Raw genomic sequence first — 19,982 nt, forward strand, 5'->3', positions numbered from 1 at the left:
AGTGGAAGAATTTACATTTCTAACAAGCTGATGCTGTGGTCTAGGAATCCTACTTTGAACATCTCTGTTGAAAACCAACATCATCAAAACTAAAAAACAAACAACAACAACAAAAAAAACAGTCCCCAAACGACCACACCCTTTCATATCCCAAGAAATCCAAAGTATCCTTCAATTAAGTCAACTTATTTCACTGGTAATTACGTTCCACTTACTGCGAAAAAAGAAGTTTTGAAGTTACTTTAATTCTTCTTTAAGCCATCAGGAGAAATAGTCAATTTACTCCATGTGCTCAGAGAAATGCTTTTCCTCCCAGGGGAAATAGTGTTCTCTGCAGCTTCTACAATCTGCTGGCCCCAGCCCTGACTCTGGTTCCCTTAAGCTAAGGAGGAGCTGGGGTTGGGCTGGGGACCAGGGGTGAGAAGCTTCACTGTCACAATGCAGGACAACGGAGGATGGGGGACAGGGAGAGAGACTCTAGGCTTTGAATAAGAAGTGGGAGGTGACATCCGTAACCCTGCCGCTGACCCGAACCATCATGCCCCCGGCTTCCTAGGGAAGCCCTTACTTCACCTCCCCCCATCCTTCCCACTGAGCTGAGCCCAGAAACAGAACCCAGCTCACTTCTCAGGGCTCTTGCCTGCATCTCCTCTCCAGAGACCACAGCAGCTGCCCCCAAGGACACAGCCCTGCTCCCCCAGCTGAAGTCTGAATCCCGGAGTGGAAGCCAGAGCGAAGTGCCAACAGGGCAAGAGCCTCATTCCAGACCTCAGAGGTCCTTCTGCAGCCCTCCAAAGGCTAGACCCCACGGGCTGGCCCCAGCCAGACCCCCAGTCCATAACCCACATCAGAGCCCCCTTGGGACAGTATGCCAGTGATGGAAAACACGTAGAGGCCTGTGGTTTCGCTCTCCTGAGTTCACTGCTCTACCTGGGGGCGGGCTTCCAGGGAGGGTGGGTCTGTACTCTGGGCAAGGCTGCACAGAGGGGCCGCTTATAAGGAAGGGAGGGCTGTGGGGAGGGCGGGGCTACAAGGAGGGCAGGGTTACAAGGAGGGCGGTTTGCTGCTGCTGCTGCTGCTGTTGCTAAGTCACTTCAGTCATGTCCAACTCTGTGCAACCCCATACACGGCAGCCTGGTACAGGCCCAGCCAAAAGGTCACGTGTTACTTGCTGCCCTTTCTCTTTGAGAACAGAAAGTCAAACATCACCCACCCCAGACCTAGACTAGCCTCGCCTGTTGATTCAAGCTCCAAAGGTTCAGGGAACCACATTCAAAGGCCACTGCTAGCTGCCTTTGGGCTTCCCTGGTGGCTCAGTAAAGAATCCGGACACTGCCTGCAATGCAGGAGACCGAGGTTCGATCCCTAGGTGGGGAGGATCCCCTGGAGAAGGAAATGGCAACCCACTCCAGTATTCTTGCCTGGAGAATCCCATGGACAGAGGAACCTGGTGGGTTATCCAAGTCCCTGGGGTCTCAACGAGTTGGACACCACTTAGAGACTAAATTACTGCCAACTGCCTTTTGCTTCTCACAGTGGTTCCCCAGGGGCATAAAATAGAAGAAGTGAAACTGATCATGTCACCGCTTGATAAGGGGGGAGGAAGCACATGGACGGCGCTGTTTATTGGGCCCTGTTATCGTGCAGGTCACACACAGGGTCTCCGCGCCATGAAAGGGTTCGCAGCTGCCCTTCTCATCTGGACTCTGCTGTCTCCCCGGAGAGCTGGCGGGGAGGCCTGGCCCACGCACACGGCCTGCAGGAACGGGAATCTGCAAGTGCTCTACCAGAGCTGCGGTAAGTGCTTTCTGAACGTCGGTTTCTGTTTACAGGGAAGGCAAGGCCCACACATTGAGATGCTTGAGCACTTTATGGGAGTGGAGGAAGGGCAGGAAGACAGCGAATGAAAGGGTAGGTGTGGACCACGGGAAGCCCTGGGCAGGAGAAGCCGTCTGGTGGGAGAGAGCTGGAGAGCATGACCAGAGGGCCAGAAAAGCACAGTGACTCTAGATCAGAAGGGAAAGAAGATCTGCCTGCAATGCGGAAGACCTGGGTTCGATCCCCGGGTCAGAGAAGAGAGGTGGCTGCCCACTCCAGTCTTTTTGCCTGGAGAATTCCGTGGACAGCGAGTCCTAGCGGGCTACCATGCATCAGATCACTAACCTCACAGAGCCCGAAAAAGAGCAGACTGCCCAGTGAGTCTACCAAGTCATGAAACCTCGTCAGTTCAGGATCAGGAAGAGAAGCTTCCATCAGTTCAGTTCAGGCGCTCAGCCATGTCCAACTCTGCGGCCCCATGGACAGAAGCACACCAGGCTTTCCTGTCCATCACCAACTCCCGGAGCTTGCTCAAACTCATGTCCACCGAGTTGGTGATGCCATCATGGTGAAGCTTCCATGACCTCCCCCAATTGCTCACCCGGGGCACCTCTCCAGGTTACATTGTTTGCGAGTTGAGTGAAAAGATCATTTATGACAAAGGAGAAGATTCCTGTCCTTCTGATGATGCTGCCAGAACTCCTCTCACAGCAGCAACGTCATTTATTCATTCAACAAACACTTATCCGGCTGCTGCCAATGCCACGGTTTTCTCTAGCTCTGGACATGATAAGAGGGAATGAGCCAAGGCGGTTACCCCACCAGGCAAGCGTGGACACCAACCAGTGCTGCAGCCTGGTGGACAGAGTGCAGGGAGCTGCTGTGGTCGGATCTGAGCCGAGTCTTGGGGGTATGTTTGTTTTCTGGGGCCATCAAAACACCACGGGCTGAGGGGCTTCGACAGTAGAGGCTGCAAGTCTTGCAAGACCAAGGTGCCAGCGGGACTCGTTTCTCCTGGGCCTGCAGGTGGCCTCCTCCTCCTGTCTTCACCTGCTCTTTGTTCTGTGCCCACATGTTCCTCGTGTGTCTGTGTCCATTCTCATGAGGACATCAGTCATATCGGATTACGGCCCACCCATTCAGGAAGATCCCCTGGAGGAGGAAGTGGCAACCCAGTCCAGGAGTCTTGCCCGGGAAATCCCATGGACAGGGGAGCCTGGCAGGCTACAGTCCATGGGGTTGCAAGGAACTGGACAGGACTGGGTGGCTGAGCACATATACACATGTTCAGTTCATAAAGGGGGCCTGAGCGGGGAGAAATGAGCCCAGTCTCAGGATCGCATGTTGAATGAAGATGAGAGGGACTGGCTCACGACGTCATGACCTTGTGAAACATGACATCTTGGTGGTAGACAGGGGGCAAAATGCTGCTCAGACTACCGGGGGTGGAAAGCAGATGCCCTTTAAGTATCCAAGCTGGCCCCACAATATGCCGAGGAGGGGCATCAATGTTACACTGAGCAGAAGCTGGGCCCTATGACTGGCACCCAAGGAGCTGCCTCACAGATGTCCAGACATGACTCTTAAAAAGAGGGAACATAGAAAATTGAAATACACACACACACACACACACACACACACACACACATGCACGCACGCAAATTTTGTTTACTGTAGAAGAGAAGGAAAGGCTGGGTGCTGGAAGTGTTCATCGCCTTCCTCTTGCTCTTCCCTTGGGGATGGGATGCTTTCTGCTGGCATCTGTTCATTTTCAGGGCAGGATGAGAAGCAAAACTTGAGATGAACGCACCACTCAGGATTTGTTTTTCCAGTTCACCCTCCCATAAACGGTTGCCATGGCTGGTCCACCCCTCACACCAGCCTGCAGCCTGCATCCAAGCCTGGCGACCACCTTTCCCACCCCTGCCAGGAGCAGATGCTCCAGGGAAATGGATCGTGTTGCCGCTGCCTGGGGAGCACCCCTCCCTCTGAAGGGGCGGGTGCTCGGTGGAGTCAGTGAGTGCTGGTCACAGCCTTGCTCTAAGCACTCAGTGGAAGGAACAGGGGAGACACAGTTCTGGTCCAAGAGCAGCGGGAGGAGGAGCCAAGCAACAGGGTAAACGCCCCGTGGGAAGGGCTGGACTAGAGACAGTGTCCTGCACCAGGGATGTGATGATGGCTGGTGAGGGTGAGGCTGAGTCCAAGCCACCAGGGAACCTGTCCTCAAGCTTGAGTTCAACCATGTAGGATGATGAGAATAGTGATTACAGCATCTCATGTTCATAAAGGGTACATGTGTTAGGTGTCACACTAAGTACTTTCTAAGCGTTATTTTTATTTACAGATGTGTAAACTGGGGGTGCATGCTAAGTCACTTCAGTTGTGTCTGACTCTTTGCCACCCCATGGACTATAGCCCGCCAGGCTCCTATGTCCATGGGATTCTCTAGGCAAGAATACAGCAGGGGGTCGCCATGCCCTCCTCCGGGGGATCTTCCAACCCAGGGATCGAACCCAGGTCTCCCGCATTGCAGGCAGATTCTTTACCATCTGAGCCACCAGGGAAGCCTGAGAATACTGCAGTGGGCTGCCATCCCCTCCTCTGGGGGATCTCCCAGGACCAGGGATGAAACCCTGTGCCACATACAATGAGCAGTGAAACAGCAACAGACTGAGGGTGAGCGACATCAGATAACTTTTCTGAGGCCACCAGGTAGCAGTGGCAGAGTGACATCTCCAGGCATTAAGTAAATACCTGTGGAGTTAAAATGCATTGATTCCAGGCCCACTCTGAATCAACTGGCGTCTAGAATGTTGTCAGAAGGCAAATGGCATAGGGGTGGGAGCGGGAATGAGCATTTAGGCCGAGGACCATGTGAGTGAAGGCTGGGGAGCAGGTTTAGCCTCGGGGGCTGGGGAAGGGCTGGGACACAGGGAAGGGTGAGCGATTAGGTGGGAAGGGTGGGCAGAGTCCAGGGGTGATGGGTGACTTTAATGTGTCAGTGTGACCAGGGCCTGCGATGCCCAGATGGCTGGTTAAACATCATGTCCGGGGTGTCTCTGAGATGTTTCCAGAGGAGATGAGCGCTGGCGCGTGGACTGAATAAAGCAGATGGTCCTCCCGGTGCGGGCGGGCAGCTCCCAACCTGTGAGGCTGGACGTCCGCACAAAGGCGGGGGCAGGGAGCACTCACTCTCTGCCTGACTGTGAGGCTGGGGTGCCCATCTCCCACCTGCAGTGCCCCCACCCCGGGTCTCAGGCCTTCAGGCCACACCACTGGCCTTCCTGGGGCTCCGGCTCACAGACGGCAGACTCTTAACGTCCCAGGCTCCATCATCACACGAGCCTACACCGTGTAACAAGTCTCTTTGTAGGACAGATACAGGTATGTGTCGTGATCACCAACAGGTCATGACCTGTGCGGGGGATGGAAAAGAATCTCCAGGCAGGATGAAAGGAGAATAAAGTTTATTAGAGTGGGAGACGCTCTTAGAATAGCGGGCTGGCTCCAGGGAGAGCCAACCCTTTCAAGAGCTAGTAGCCAATGTTTATAGCCTCTAAAAGAGAAAAAATTCCTACTGGGAGGGTGGCATTAGGTGATGGGTTAAGATGCTATAAGGTGGCTAACAGGGTAGAAATTTTACCTAATATGGAGTCAGGGAACTGACCACCGGCCTGAGGCTCATGGTAGCAGTTGCTATGGGTTTGGTCAGTTCCAGAGATGTTTGTCTTGTGACCTTGGTGCAGGACTCCACACAGAGGGCATAGGTTCAATCCCTGGTCTGGGAACTAAGATCCTCTATGATGCATGGTGCAGCAAAAGAAAAAAAAATCAATAATCCAGGAAGGAATTGCTGGGAGCCTACATTAGCATCATTTCAACATCCTTAATGTCAGAGGGAGGCTTTGGTGTACGCCGGGGTCAGCAGAGAGGAAAGTGGTGTCCTGGGAGCTCCTCCAGAGATGGGTCTCCCTCCCATCTTGCCAGCCATCGAGCTGTGGGGGACCAAATGGCTGCACGCCCTCCCCGATGGAGGTGCCCCCTCAGCTACTGCATTCGCTGCAGGACAGCCTCTCAAGGCGCCCCACCAGTGAGGCACGTAAAGACTGTGTGCTGTGATGCTGGATCCAGGCCTGGGCTTTGGACGGCCTTGGGCACAGGGGGCTCCTGGAATCCCGGTACAGGTGTGTTCACATCACGATCATCCATGATGTGGCAGAATCAGCAATCCAGGATTCGCTGTCTTCCAGGTTTAGCGCTTCCTTTCCCCCTTCTCTGCCCGTTTTATAATCTCAGTGGGAAGGGGAGATCATAGGCTAGAAACTGTTGTGAACAATATAAAAATCCTCAAGGTGAAAGAAGGAACTTCACAAGCAGTTACTGGGCGCCGGGCTTAGACCAGGAAGTGAGCAGAAGTGTCTGAAAAAGCAGAAGTCCTGCTCCACCCAAATGGTGGTGCTGCCGCAGAGAAGGGGGTGACAGTCTTTACAAAAGTGAAAGAGGGGATTAAAGCAGTCGGGGGCCTTTCTTCTGTTAAATCCTAAGGCAGTTTCCAGGGCTAGAAAAAACCCAGGGGCCCCACCTCGCATACCTGCCCAAACGTCCACCAGTGCGGTTATATCTGCTTCTGTCACAGAAAGACGGGAGGTGGGTCACGAGAGTGCAGGTGATGAGAAGATGAACTAGAGATTGGGGGAAGCAGAGCCGGGAGGGGAATCATGAAGCCAGCACGTGGGGGCAGGGAGGTCGGGAAACTTACAACAGGGGAGGCCGCGTGAGGCCTAAGAGCTTGGGGTCTGGGGTCTGCAAACCTCACTCCAGCCCCTGGGCAATCCTGTTTCCTATGAGTTTCTTGCGGTGGTGGTAACAAGGTACCACTTGACGCTCAGTGGCTTTAAAGGATTCTTAAATCCTGAAGCGTTTTGGAGGCCAGGAGTCCAAAGTCAATTTTGCTGGGTCCAAGGAGACCCTCCCTCGAACTCCCCAGGGGAGGAGACTTTCCTCGCCTCTTCCAGCGTCTGCATCCCTGGCTCACAGCCCCTTCCTGCATTTCCAAAGCCAGCAGCACAGCGCCTGGCCTCTGCGGTCACATCCCTTCCTTCTTCCGTGTCCTGTCTCCCTCAGCCTCCCTCTTGGGAGGCCCCCTGAGATTAGGATGATCTCAGTCTCAGGATCCTTAGCTTCGTCACTTCTGCACAGTCCTCTGTGCCACCTGAGGGAACACTCACAGACCCTGGGGACGGAGACATGGATCTTTGGGAACCATTCTCCAGCCCACTGCACTGGGGACAAGAATCTTATCAGCATCTCAGGGCTGTGTGAGAATCAAGTGAAATGTGTTGAGCATATACTAAGCGCTCAATAAATCTTTGCTGCTGGTGACTTGAGAGATACTTCACAGCCACTAGGGATATATTTGACTACAAGCTTCCTAGAAGTTGGGACTTCCCTGGTGGTTCAGACAGTCAAGAATCTGCCTGCAATATGGGAGACCTGGGTTCAATCCCTAGGCCAGAAAGATCCCCAGGAGAATGGAATGGCAACCCACTCCAGTATTCTTGCCTGGGAAATCCCATGGACAGAAGAGTCTGGAAGGCTACAGTCCATGGGGTTGCAAGGAGCTGGACACGAATGAGCAACTAACGTTACACCGTTTACAAAATCAAACCAGTTTTTAAGGAGATATCCAGCTTTTCCTGACCCTGGGATAAGCCGTGAGGAACTTCTCCCTAGCATAGATGTTACCCTGGACAGCATTTCCACAGGCAAAGCCACAGTGACTCACGCCTAGCGCCCCTCAGTGTGGACCAAGGGCTCATCACCAAAATGCAGCTGGGAATGATTTTGCAAAGGGCTGCAATGCAACCTTCTCTGAGTGTGCACTTGCAGGTCTGGGGTGCTCAAGGGGAAGCTGGGTGCCCATAGGAATGAGTGAGTTGCATGTGGTCCAGGACTCATTCCATCCGAAAATGTCACTGTGAGCCATTGCTGCTGTTACTGCTGTGATGGGGTTTTGGTAAGAGTTGGAGAGCAGCTGTATTTTCTGACCACAGCCTTGAGTGTAGATCCTAGTGTGTCAGTTAACATGCCTCGACATCAACCAGGCAAAGAGGAGGATCAGAAAAAGTAAGAGACGTGCACACAGGTGGGGAACAGGGGCTCCCCTCCAGACCTCAACCCCAAACAATGGTTGGGGAGAGGAGGTTAGCTGAAAGAAAAGGGCCACCCGCCCAGGAACTGTGTGCCATCTGGCTGGGTGTTGGTTCTTTCTCTGGGAAGCCTCGTGATGCTCCAGGACTTCCCTCTAGGATGTAGAGTAGCTGAGTGAGCATCTCGGGAGCCCTCTGCAGTCTTCCAGGGACCAAGCGTGTCCATCTGGGATCTTGGTGCAGCCACGGGGGTCATTCCTGCGCAGCAGGCAAAGGGCAAGCTGGCATTGTGAGGGACCTGCCTCCCTGCAAGGGACCCAACAAGGCTGAACTGTGCCTCGGCGTCTTCTTGAGAGTCTGTGCCAGTTTCCTCCGCCGAGCTTCTCCATCTCTGGAACAGAACCAGGCCGGAGGGTTGGGGGGGCGGCAGCGGCGGTAACCAGCCAATGGCTGGGAGGAGGAAGAAAAAGATCCGGGGCCCATAAGGCGCTGCTTCCAAGACTCCAGTTCAGTTCAGTTCAGTCGCTTAGTCATGTCTGACTCTTTGTGACCCCATGAATTGCAGCACACCAGGCCTCCCTGTCCATCACCAACTCCCGGAGTTCACTGAAACTCACATCTACCGAGTCAGTGATGCCATCCAGCCATCTCATCCTCTGTCATCCCCTTCTCCTCCTGCCCCCAGTCCCTCCCAGCGTCAGAGTCTTTTCCAATGAGTCAACTCTTTGCATCAGGTGGCCAAAGTACTGGAATTTTAGCTTTAGCATCATTCCTTCCAAAGAGCACCCAGGACGAATCTCCTTCAGAATGGACTGGTTGCATCTCCTTGCAGTTCAAGGGACCCTCAAGAGTCTTCTCCAACACCACAGCTCAAAAGCATCAATTATTCGGCACTCAGCTTTCTTCATAGTCCAACTCTCACATCCATACATGACCACTGGAAAAACCATAGCCTTGACTAGACAGCCCTTTGTTGGCAAAGTAATGTCTCTGCTTTTCAATATGCTATCTAGGTTGGTCATAACTTTCCTTCCAAAGAGTAAGCGTCTTTTAATTTCATGGTTGAAGTCACCATCTGCAGTGATTTTGAAGCCCAGAAAAATAATGTCTGACACCATTTCCACTGTTTCCACTGGTCCCGATGAAGTGATGGGACTAGATGCCATGATCTTCATTTTCTGAATGCTGAGCTTTCAGCCAACTTTTTCACTCTCCACTTTCACTTTCATCAAGAGGCTTTTTAGTTCCTCTTCACTTTCTGCCATAAGGGTGGTGTCATCTGCATATCTGAGGTTATTGATATTTCTCCCGGCAATCTTGATTCTAGCTTGTGCTTCTTCCAGCCCAGCATTTCTCATGATGTACTCTGCATCTAAGTTCAATAAGCAGGGTGACAATATACAGCCTTGACGTACTCCTTTTCATAGTTGGAACCAGTCTGTTGTTCCATGTCTAGTTCTAACAGTTGCTTCCTGACCTGCATATAGGTTTCACAAGAGAAATCCAAGCCTCCAGTAGGGGTTAACCCTGCTGCCGGGAGCACAATGAGGTCAGTGCGGGTTCACCCGGCTGCCAGGGGGCCACAGTGAGGTCAGCCGACTCCCCTGAGTGAGGCCTGGCCTCTCTCCTCTGGCCGGATGGGCATTGTGTGAGCCCCAGGAGAAATCTGGAGGAGCGCGATCAGGTTCACCCTTAGCATCCTTTCCCGTAGCTGGGGCCTTTCTATTCAGGGGGCCTCTGTGTCTTTTAGTGTTCAATTCTATTAAGAGGTTTTCCTGGTGGCTCAGTCAATAAAGAATCCGCCTGCAGTGAAAGAGATGAGGGTTTGATCCCTGGGTCAGGAAGATCCCCTAGAGAAGGAAATGGCAACCCACTCCAGTATTCTTGCCTGGAGAATTCCATGGAGAGAGGAGCCTGGCCACAGTGTTTGAGGTCACAAGAGTTCCACACAGTTGTAGCAACTAAGCCGCCACCACGTTCTATTAAAATATCCCTTTAAACAATTAAACTCTATTTGCATAATTAATAAACCAAAGCTTTGTAAATTCAAAAAATTGGCTTTACCACAGGCATACATCCTTGGGCCGCAAACTCACTAGTAGGATTGTCTTAAGCAGGTGAACAGATGCAGCAGATTTCCTTAAATGCTTTAAAATCTTCAAGATCAGACAAGCGCAGGTTATCACAGTGATTGTTCGCTTACTAGGACCCTTTTCTTAAACTAGTGTCAAGCTATTAGTTGTTCAGTCGCTCAGTCATGTCCAGCTCTTTGCGACCCTGTGGACTGCAGCGCACCCAGCTTCCCTGTCCTTCACCATCTCCCAGAGCTTCCTCACACTCATGTCTATCGAGTCCGTGATGCCATCCAACCATCTCTACTGTGCATTTCACTTAATCATCTCTACACTGATATTTATTCTTCCTTGTATTCTTACTTTTTTTGGAGTTATAGCAATAAAAGTGTGAAAGTGTTAGTCACTCAGTTATGTCCAACTCTTTGCGACCCCATGGACTGTAAGCCCGCCAGGCTCCCCATCCATGGAATTCTCCAGGCTTGAATACTGGAATGGGTAGCCAATCTTTTCTCCAGGGGATCTTCCCCACCCAGGGATCGAACCCAGGTCCCCCACATTGCAGGTAGATTCTTTACCATCTGAGCCACGAGGGAAGCCCAATTATAGCAATACCTAGGTCAGTATTTGCCTAGGGTATGTTCCAGACCAAACATAAAGCCTATCATTCAGACTAGCCAGGACAAAGGTTTTAAGTTACCAATCAATTGATTCTGGGCCTGGGGGCTGGCCAGCAAGTTGATGTCTCTGCACTTGAACTTGACCTATTACATCCTGAAGACCTTTCAGCCCCTTCCTGTCTCAGGGTTCCCTGTGTTCTGCTGCTTCTCAGCTGCTGATGTATGTTTCTGGGTCACTGTGAAGTCACCGTAGCATCATTATGCATCGACCTGGCCTGTCAGCATTGCTGGAAGCATACACCCACCACCCTAATGTCAGAAATACAGTGAGGGCGTCATTTAGCAGCCACGATGGATTTTATCTTCTGCACAGCTGAGGCTCACCTTAACATATTTAGCAAACTTATTCTCTTAGAACATAGCACTGGGTTATCTTTTTACCTTGTGTTTGCTGATGCTGGTTTGACTCTCATCCAGCTTTCAATCCAATTTTTATATAAGACCATTTAAACTGATCAATCCTTCTGTTCTAATTTTTTCCAAGCCCTTGTGTTCATATATATATTTATACACGTTATATATTTTTTTCATATTTTTTTTCCTGGCTTATTCATGATGCTTTGTCTTCACTCCTACCTACTTACAAAGATAGAAACAAATCCCGCGGTTCTCTCTAGCCTATCCAAACTGGTGGAAACGTTCTGGATCCCCAAAGAACTAAGAACAAGGCTTCATGCCCATCCAGTGTCTGTAATGTGATGCAGCTTCCTTCTCGTCCTTGCTCAGGCTGCCTCACCCAGACAGGCCTGCGAAGTGACTCTGAAAGACAGAATCCCCAGAGATGTCGTCTTCAGGAGCCCCACACAGCGGGCTCTGCCTTTCTTCCTGGTCCCAGAATCTGCCCGGTGTCACCCCAGTCCACAGAAGGGAGCAAGTCCCTGGTGGCCCCCTCCCATCTGCCCCCTCCCGGTCAGAGATGGCATTACAGCCACCCACCCGCCTCTTCGGCTAGCAGTGTTTTTGCAGCTCCAAGGCCAGCACAGAGGACTTGTTCTCCGTGACTGCGGTCTGCAGAGGCTGTGTAGCTGCAGGCGGAGTGGAAGGAGGCTCGCTCCAGCCTGGGCGGGGTTCCTAGAGCAGCTGCCAGGTTCAGCTGAGGCATCCGTCCCTGACGGGGGCCTTGTGGCCGTCTACTGTGGTCCTGGATGTTACTTGGCCTTGAAAGGAGCCTGGCAGCCAGGGTCTGTCCATGACAACCTATTTCTCCACAAGCCTGGTGCTCTGCAGGCAGGTGGGGAGGGGTCGGCATCCTTCCACCCCCACCTCCACGCGCCCAGCAGGCGATGGGGCAGACAGGAGACCTCTTAGAGAACTGGGAAATGTTCTGGCCAGACAGAACCCCAGGGCTTCATTCCAAGTGTCTCCTCATCCAGAACAGGAAACTCGGAGCCAGGGAAGCAGCGTGTCCCAACCACTAGCCACAGAGTAGCGTGGCCACCGCTCCGTCCCAGGGCCCTTCCAGGCAGCCCTGCCTCCTGTCTCCTGCGTGAACGCCATGGTGTGAACGCACCCGATCTCAGATCAAGGATGCCACCTGCATTGTGACCAGACCCTCTCCTTCCTACTCACACCCCCGATCCTCTTTCTAGGCAGGCCTTCTCTGAAAGCGATGTGCCCACATCCCTTCCTGCCAGGCCCCGGGCAAAACAAGACCCTCTGTGTCTGCAAGACCTAAGCGGGCTCATTTTACAATACTGAGAGGACCATTTGGTTCCATAAAGGTCCTAGCGTGGCCAACTGTACATAGAAGTGACATGGTTCCACAGAACAGTGAAGGCAAAGCTTGTTTAGGAGGAAAGCTGCCGCCTTCTGTGGCATGAGCCCCATCAAGGGTTCTAGCAGTACTTAGGAAACATGACCATCCCAGAGGACAATGATGAAAACAGGACAGGTCACTCAGACCCCTGAAGCCCCACAGCTTGATGCCAGCAGCTGGCTTCCTCTGGTCCCTTCTCCATGTGTACAAAAGCTTGCTGAGAGCAGCCAGCTTCTGCCATCAAGGAAAATGCCCAAGTCCCACCTACCTCCCCCCGGATCCGCAGGCTCAGGTCTAGATCCTGGATCGTGCCTGTTCTGGAAACACAACACTGGAGCCCTGGTTCTCTGGCATCTAAATTCCAGTCTGACCGGCACAGAGCTGCTGGAATCCAAGCCTGATGGAGAGTGGACAGGAAGATCCTCTTCCAGGGTGCACAGCTTTTCTGCCTCACAGTTAGCTTCAGTTTTAACCAAACGAAAGAGCAATTCTTGTGAAGGTGAATACGCACATTTCAAAAAAAAATCCCTGAGGAGAACAGAGCATTGCCAGTGACTCTTGGTTTATTTGAAGCTGCGGTTGAGCAGCAAGTATCGTGTCCAGTCGTGTCTGAGGTTTTAGAGCCAGTTGCCAAAACAAGGAGCAGGAGGCGCCTATGCAAATGCTGCTGATTCCCAGGGTCTCAGGGATGCTGCCTTCCTGGGGGAGCGGACCTTCAGGAAGGCAGTGAGGGAGAAGCCAGAGAGCGGAGACCACTGTTCCCTTCCTGCCTGACTCGTCATCGCCTTACCTCTCACCCGCTCCAGAGCCTGAGTCAGATGCTCAAAAACCTTCATGGAAAAGGCAGGTTGTGAAGGAAGGGGGTCAGTTGTAACACACAATAAAAGTCGCGAGGACTAGAGCTCATCTCATCTCAAGAAGGAAGCTACTATTCTGCTCCATTTGATTGCCAGGAGGGATTTGGAGACCTAAGGCATCCAACCTTCTCCTTTTTTGAAAGAAAATCTCCTAATCTAGAAGCACCGCCTCCTGATTTATGAACATGGCAACTAGCCTAAGTGTTCTTTAACACTGTGAAGGGCAACGAAACAGTTCTGAAAGCTAGGGGTAAATCAGGCTCTAGCAATTTACAGCCTCTGCTGTAGAGAGAGGAGATGTTAGTCTGGTCACACCATTTTTTTTTTTTTTTTTTGATACCTAGTCCTGAAGGCCTCCCCTTCCTGGATGCAGAACATCTCAAAAAAAAAAAAAAACATCTTACTGTCCAGTTTTACCATCACTATCCTCTATGTCTAAGTGATATCACCACGGGAATCCCCAAGAATTACAAATATGTAAGTTAGGCATGTGTGTGTGCTCAGGCATGTCTGACTCTTTGGCAACTCTGTGGACTATAGCCCGCCAGGCTCATCTGTCTGTGGGGTTTCCCAGGCAAGAACATGGAAGCGGGCTGTCATTTCCTCCTCTGGGGGATCTTCCCAACCCAGGGATTAGACCCACGTTTCTTGCGTCTCCTGCATTGGCAGGCAGATCCTTTACCCCTAGTGCAAACCCCCCAAGGTAAGAAATCCACTTACTCAATTTGGAGTGTTCTTGCTAGCCCAAGAATTGAGTGTTCAAGCATGTCCAGGTCATGCTATTTCCATTAGCACCCCAACACCTGACATTGCTAGTTAGATTTTGATCCAAATCTGTTGAACTGTTTCTTACTACCTACAGTCATCACTAAAATGTGTATTTCTATTAAAAAAGGCAAGAAAGCAGGAGGCCTGAATATGAAGAACTCTGAAGATAAAGCTATTTCTTTGCTTTTATCTTTGAGTCCACATTTAGCACCATATATGGCGTCAATAGTCTTTACAAATTAGAGGAGTAGGTTTAAGTCATAGGGTTTCCTGAGAAGTGACCAGTGACACAAGGAGTCAAGTGCAAATTTATTTGAGAAATGATTCTTGGAAGAACCAAAAGAGAGTGAAGAAGTGAGTCAGGGAAGAAAAGGAAGCCGTTCCAGGTGGCCCCTGTGGGCAGCTAAAGCCCAGTCCTTCTGGGGCTCCGGGGAGACCCGTGAGACGTGCCTCGGGGTGGTCAGATCTGAAGGGAGAGGGAGCTGGAGTGTTGGTCTGCCAGCTGCTGTGTGCCATGGTGGCTCAGGGCACATCGCTTCTCCAGCGCGTCTGGCTTGACTGTGTACGGAGCAAACTCCCTCCCACACCCAGAGAAAGCCCTCAGGCAGAGCCATGGAATTTTCAGGAAGACTTTGGAGAGAATAAATGGTCTGCTACAGTGTCCTTGTGCACTGAAACCCCTCCCATACACAAAAGCATCCATAAATGGGACACTGGTGAGAGAGACCAAGATAGCCCATAAAAAATGACCAGCGCATCCTGGAACGGGCGCGCTGCGCCTCCACAGGATGGAAAACTGTCTTGTTATAAAATCTGTGGGTAAAATGTGATGCAGATCTTTCTACATACACAGCTGAGCTTGCCTGAAAGAATGGGAGCTCTCTGGGAGCCAAAACAGAGAGAAAGCACAGACGCAGAGTGGAAAGAGGGCACCGAGGTTGTGTCTGGCTCAGGCCCTGTGTCGGTCTCCACGAGCCAGAACACGGCTTCAGCAGCGGTGTGCGAGTCTGGTAACCACAGCCTGTGCTGTGCAAAGTGGGAACTGATCCCATCATGAAGCCAAGACCTGCCAAGAGTGATAGCCCCAGTAAACAGTGATGAGAAACAAAGAAAGTTTTCGGACTCTGCGTGGCCTCTGGAGGAAATAACTCTTCTTCGAGAACCAGGAGCTCCAGACCTGATAGCAACACAGTTTTGAGGCTCAAGTGTACAGTCCCTTCATGATCCAGGAAATCCCAGATCTAGAAATCACACTAAAGTGGGCCTTACCTGGGGATACCTGAGACACGTTGGCAGAAGAACACGTCCGTTTGCTCCAGAGGAAAACCTTCTCTCAATTTAACTTTCACGCGATTTCTGAAGCTTCGGCTTTCAATCCAAAATGTAAAACCACAAGGAAATAAACCACCATAAGGGAAAGGCAGCAGAAAAACAAAACGCAGAACTCTAGCCCTGAATACATCAGATTTGGAAGATGTGAGATACAGACTGTAAAAGAGAAAGAACACGTGATTTGTTTGAAGAAGTGAAAGAGAATCTAAAACATGAGAGAGGAAAAAACAAAACGTCCAAAAAAAATCTGAAAGATTTTAAAAAGAATCAAACAGAAGCCCTTGGAATATTTAACTGTTGAAATAAAAAGCCTCATGGCTAGGTTAGAACACAGATTTAAAAATTGCTTGGAGAGCGGGATCTTCCCTGGTGGTCCCATGGCTAAGATTCTGTGGTGCCAGTGCAGGTCTGATCTCCGGTCGGGGAACCAGGTCCTGAACGCCACAGCTATGAGTCACCTGCCGCAACTTAAAACAAGAGAGAGAGAGAATCCTGCTTGTCGCAACAAAGATCCCGTGTGTTGCTAACTTAGAGAGAAGTAATGAACTGGACCAAAGAGCTGGAGATATTATTCAAAATGCATCACAGAGAAATAAAGAGATAGAAGCTTCAGCTACCAAACAAAATAGAAAAAATAGGAAAAAGGCAATTTCTGAAGAAAAATACTGGAATTTTCTAGAATTAATGAAAGACCTAGACCACCAAATTCACTGCACGCAGATTCCATGTGGGATTCATAAAAAGAATACCACAAGTAGACCCACTGGAATAAAATCACAAGTTAACAGAGGAAAAACAATTATTGGTGTAAGGAGAAAGAAAAATCACATAGCAAGAAATTTTATTTAGAGTGATAGCAGATTTTAATATAGCAACATCAGTATACTCAGAAGAGAAAACAGCAATCAACCTTGACTTCTGTATTTAGGTAACTACCATGCCAAAACAAGAGGGAATTAAAGACTTTTTGGACAAACAAAATCTAGAGTTTGCCACTAAAAAACTCTCAGTAATGAAACTTTCTAAGGGACACTTCAGAAAGAAGTAAAATGATCCCAGAAATGAGTTCTGAATTGCAAGATGGACTGGGGCTAAAGAATTGATAAATTTAAATAAGCAATGAGTGTAAGGATGATAAAAATATCTAATTTGAAATAAGAATGCATTTGTTTCCTATTGTTGCATAATAAATTACCCTAAAATTTAGCAGCTTAAAACAACAAACATTATCTCGCAGTTTTTAATGGCTGATTTTATATATATATATATAATCACAACTTGTTTATCCCTCCATCCACCAGTGGACATTTAAGATGTCTCCATGTCTGGACTATTGTAAGTGATGCTGCTATGAACAGGGTGGAACAGATCTCTTTTCCAAGTTAGCGTTTGTGTTTCCTTTGGATGTACTCCCAGAAGCAGAATTGCTAAATCATATGGTAGTTCTATTTTTAATTTTTTGAGGGTCTGCCAGCTTGCATTGTGAAAATCAGCTCCCTGTTCTTTAAAGAAATGCACCTAAAATACTGATCTCCAGTGAGCATCCCATTGAATGGTGAAACGTTGGAAGCATTCTCTTTAAAACCAAGAATCGGGCAAATGAGTGTGCCCACCACCACCGCTTCTGTTCACCGTGGTGCTGAAGGCCGTCACCAGCACAGCAAATACAGCGTCTAAGGGTCTGAAGAGAGGATACCAAAGAGCATTGCAGGCGTGCCGCATGACAGCATAGAAACGTCTAACCTAAAATGCATGGAATTAATGACAGTGAAGCAGCAGTTTATTTTGAAATCAATGTATTGCATTATTCCAAGAGGTAGCCAGTATGTGCAGCTGTGGTGAATTCACTTTCACGGCTGTAGAACATATCATTTGTGCACAGACCACAATTACATACATTCTCCTTCCAATAGATATTTAGGTTGCTTCCAGGTTTTCACAGTTACAAACTATTGTGAGTATCTATTATTTATGTCTCCTTATCTCAGAAAAAAAACTTTCTAGCCCAGGACTTTTCTTTCCATTTTTCCGAGCCTTAAGGCTGGGCAAAGGTAGCAGCATTTCTCTAGTTTCACCAGTTTTGTCGGGTAATGTTTCCATACAGTAACGGTTTTTAAATGCTATGTTCTGAAAACACACGAGCAGATGGCAAGAAAAGGCTGAACGATATCCAAATGGTTCCAGCGATGGCGTGAAGGAGACGGGTAAGGTGTTGAGTCAGGCCTGCCTGAAACTTTACTTTGATCAGCTCACTGGCGGCCCTGAACTTGTGTGCAGCCCAGTGGGAGTAAGAAGGCAGTGGTTATTCAGCAGGTGCACGGCTCTCATTTATCAGTCTGAAGTCAGCTTTCCCATCTTATTTTTCATTTCAGTTTGCCATCTTCCAACAGAATTCTTTTCATATTTTTAGCAAAAGTATTTTTAATCCTCTAAACAGGAGGAAAATATAATAGGATTGTGTTGGTCCAGGAAGCAGAGAAATGATTCCTCTTCTCAATTAAGAATTTATTTTGCTGGCAGAGGGTCCAAACCAAAGGCAGCTGGTTCTTCTCTCCTCTGGCATCTGGCAGTGAGTGCTTGAAGACCTGGGTCATTCATGCCACAAGATCCTACTCCTGGGTGGTCCATGCCCTGTAGACGAGAAACTTCTCCCTCTTTCCCATCAGGGAGAGCTCTAGTGCAGAGTTGGAATGTCCAGCAGACTCCTTCTGGCTTCATCGTGTAAAGTGAGAGATACAGCGGGGGAAAGTGGTTTATAGTTCTAAGAATGAGGAATTTTGTTTCCCTGATCAGTACAAGACATCCTGGTAGAAACTCCTGTTAGGTAACCTCTCCACCTTGTCAGGAGAAGATTCTTGAGAGTCCTTTGGGCAGCAAGGAGGACAAATCAATCAATCCTAAGGGAAATCAACCCTGAATGATTGGAAGGACTGATGTTGAAGTTGAAGGTCCAATACTCTGGCCGCCTGATGTGAAGAGCTGACTCTAGAAAAGACCCTGATGCTGGGAAAGACTGAAGGCAGGAGAAGGGGATGGCAGAGGATGAGATGTTTAGACAGCATCACTGACTCAATGGGCATGAATCTGAGCAAACTCAGGGAGATAGTGAAGGACAGGGAAGCCTGGCATGCAGCAGTCCATGGGGTCGCCGAGAGCAGGACACGACTGAGCAACTGAACAACATCAGACACCTCCTCAGGGAAGCTCCACGGTCTCTTTAGGAAGAGTCAGCTGCATGTCCTGGAGATGCTGGAGATACTGTGTCTCTAATTCTCGGATAAAGGATGAGCCTGTGGTCCCCCTTGAACACTCCCTTCCTCACTCCAGGGCCGTCGTGGGACACTCATGCTCATTCTAAATCGGGGTGGCCGGGCTCAGAAACAGTGTCACTCTCCGTCCCCTTTGCTGAATGCTAACCGTGAAGAGGAAGGTCTTTACACGAGTTACGTACTGAATGTGTCTCCTCAGAATTCATGTGCTGAGGCTCTAGACCCCGATGTGACGGGGGGTGGGGTGTGTGTGTGTTCTCAGTCATGTCTGCCTCTCTGCAACCCCATGGACTATAGCCTGCCAGGCTCGTCTGTCCGTGGGATTCTCCCAGGCAAGAATACTGGAGTGGGCTGCCATTTCTTCCTCCAGAGGATCTTCCCCACCCATGTCTTCTGCACTGGCAGGTGGATTCTTTATCACTGTGCGACTGGGGGAGCCCGTAAGGTGATGGTATTTGGAGGTAACTCGGGTTAGATGAGGTCAGGAGGGTGGGGACCCATGATGGGATTAGTGTCCTTCTAAGAGGCAGAGAGCAGAGTGAGGACACACAGAGAAGTCTGCAAACCTGGAAGAGGGCTCCCACCAGGCACCAAATCAGCTGGCGTCCTGACCTTGGACTCCCAGTCCCCAGAACTTTGAGAAATAAGCATTTGTTTGCCATTTCAGCCACCCAGCCTGTGGGATTTTGTTATGACAGCCCGTCAGACTGAGACAGACCATCAGCTCCGTCAGCAGTCTTGCTTCTCAGGGAAAGTGTAAATTGATGTTTCGTCGTGTGGCTCGGCTGGGGGATTGGAGGCAGCAGTGGACAATTTCTTACCAAGCGGGGGAGAGCAGTACTCGAGGGAGAAGAAATATTTAATCAACTGATCTCATACTAGAAGCACAGGAGAAATGAGTCTTAAGAATTCTGCCGGCCTCCGTGTGACAGAGTGTGGCCAAAGCCGCCTTAGGGGTCTTGAAGACAGCGATGGGCAGGAGACAGGGGAGGCTGAGCAAGGAAACCCCCATCGCGGCCGGCCACCCAAGCCACCCTCCCCGACACCCGTTAACAGCAATGAACCACTGCTGCACTCCCAGCTCACTCAGGATTCGACCTTCCTGGGAACAGTCACCTCATGTCAGGGGGGGAGTTTGGCCTGAACCTGGAAGGTTGAGTGGGCATAGAAGCTGTCGACCCCATATTGACCACAAGCCCCTCTCCTGATTTCTCCCAGGGAACAAGCTTCTCCCAGGAGAACCTGCCTACCATGCTGGAGGGAATTTAAAGTGCAAAGCCA

At 50.2% G+C, this 19,982-nt stretch overlaps 1 protein-coding gene across 1 annotated transcript in view; it reads left to right on the forward strand.

Annotated features, from left to right (window-relative positions):
* The window catches only part of LY86 (lymphocyte antigen 86), a 42,064-nt gene continuing 23,683 nt past the window's right edge, over positions 1,602-19,982 (forward strand). Inside the window, exon 1 of the mRNA XM_005696896.3 lies at positions 1,602-1,797. Coding sequence (XP_005696953.1) covers positions 1,671-1,797 — 127 coding nt within the window. The 5' untranslated portion in view covers positions 1,602-1,670. The remainder of the gene's footprint in view (positions 1,798-19,982) is intronic.

The sequence above is a fragment of the Capra hircus genome, chromosome 23, assembly GCF_001704415.2.
Source record: "Capra hircus breed San Clemente chromosome 23, ASM170441v1, whole genome shotgun sequence".
NCBI classification, from domain to species: domain Eukaryota; kingdom Metazoa; phylum Chordata; class Mammalia; order Artiodactyla; family Bovidae; genus Capra; species Capra hircus.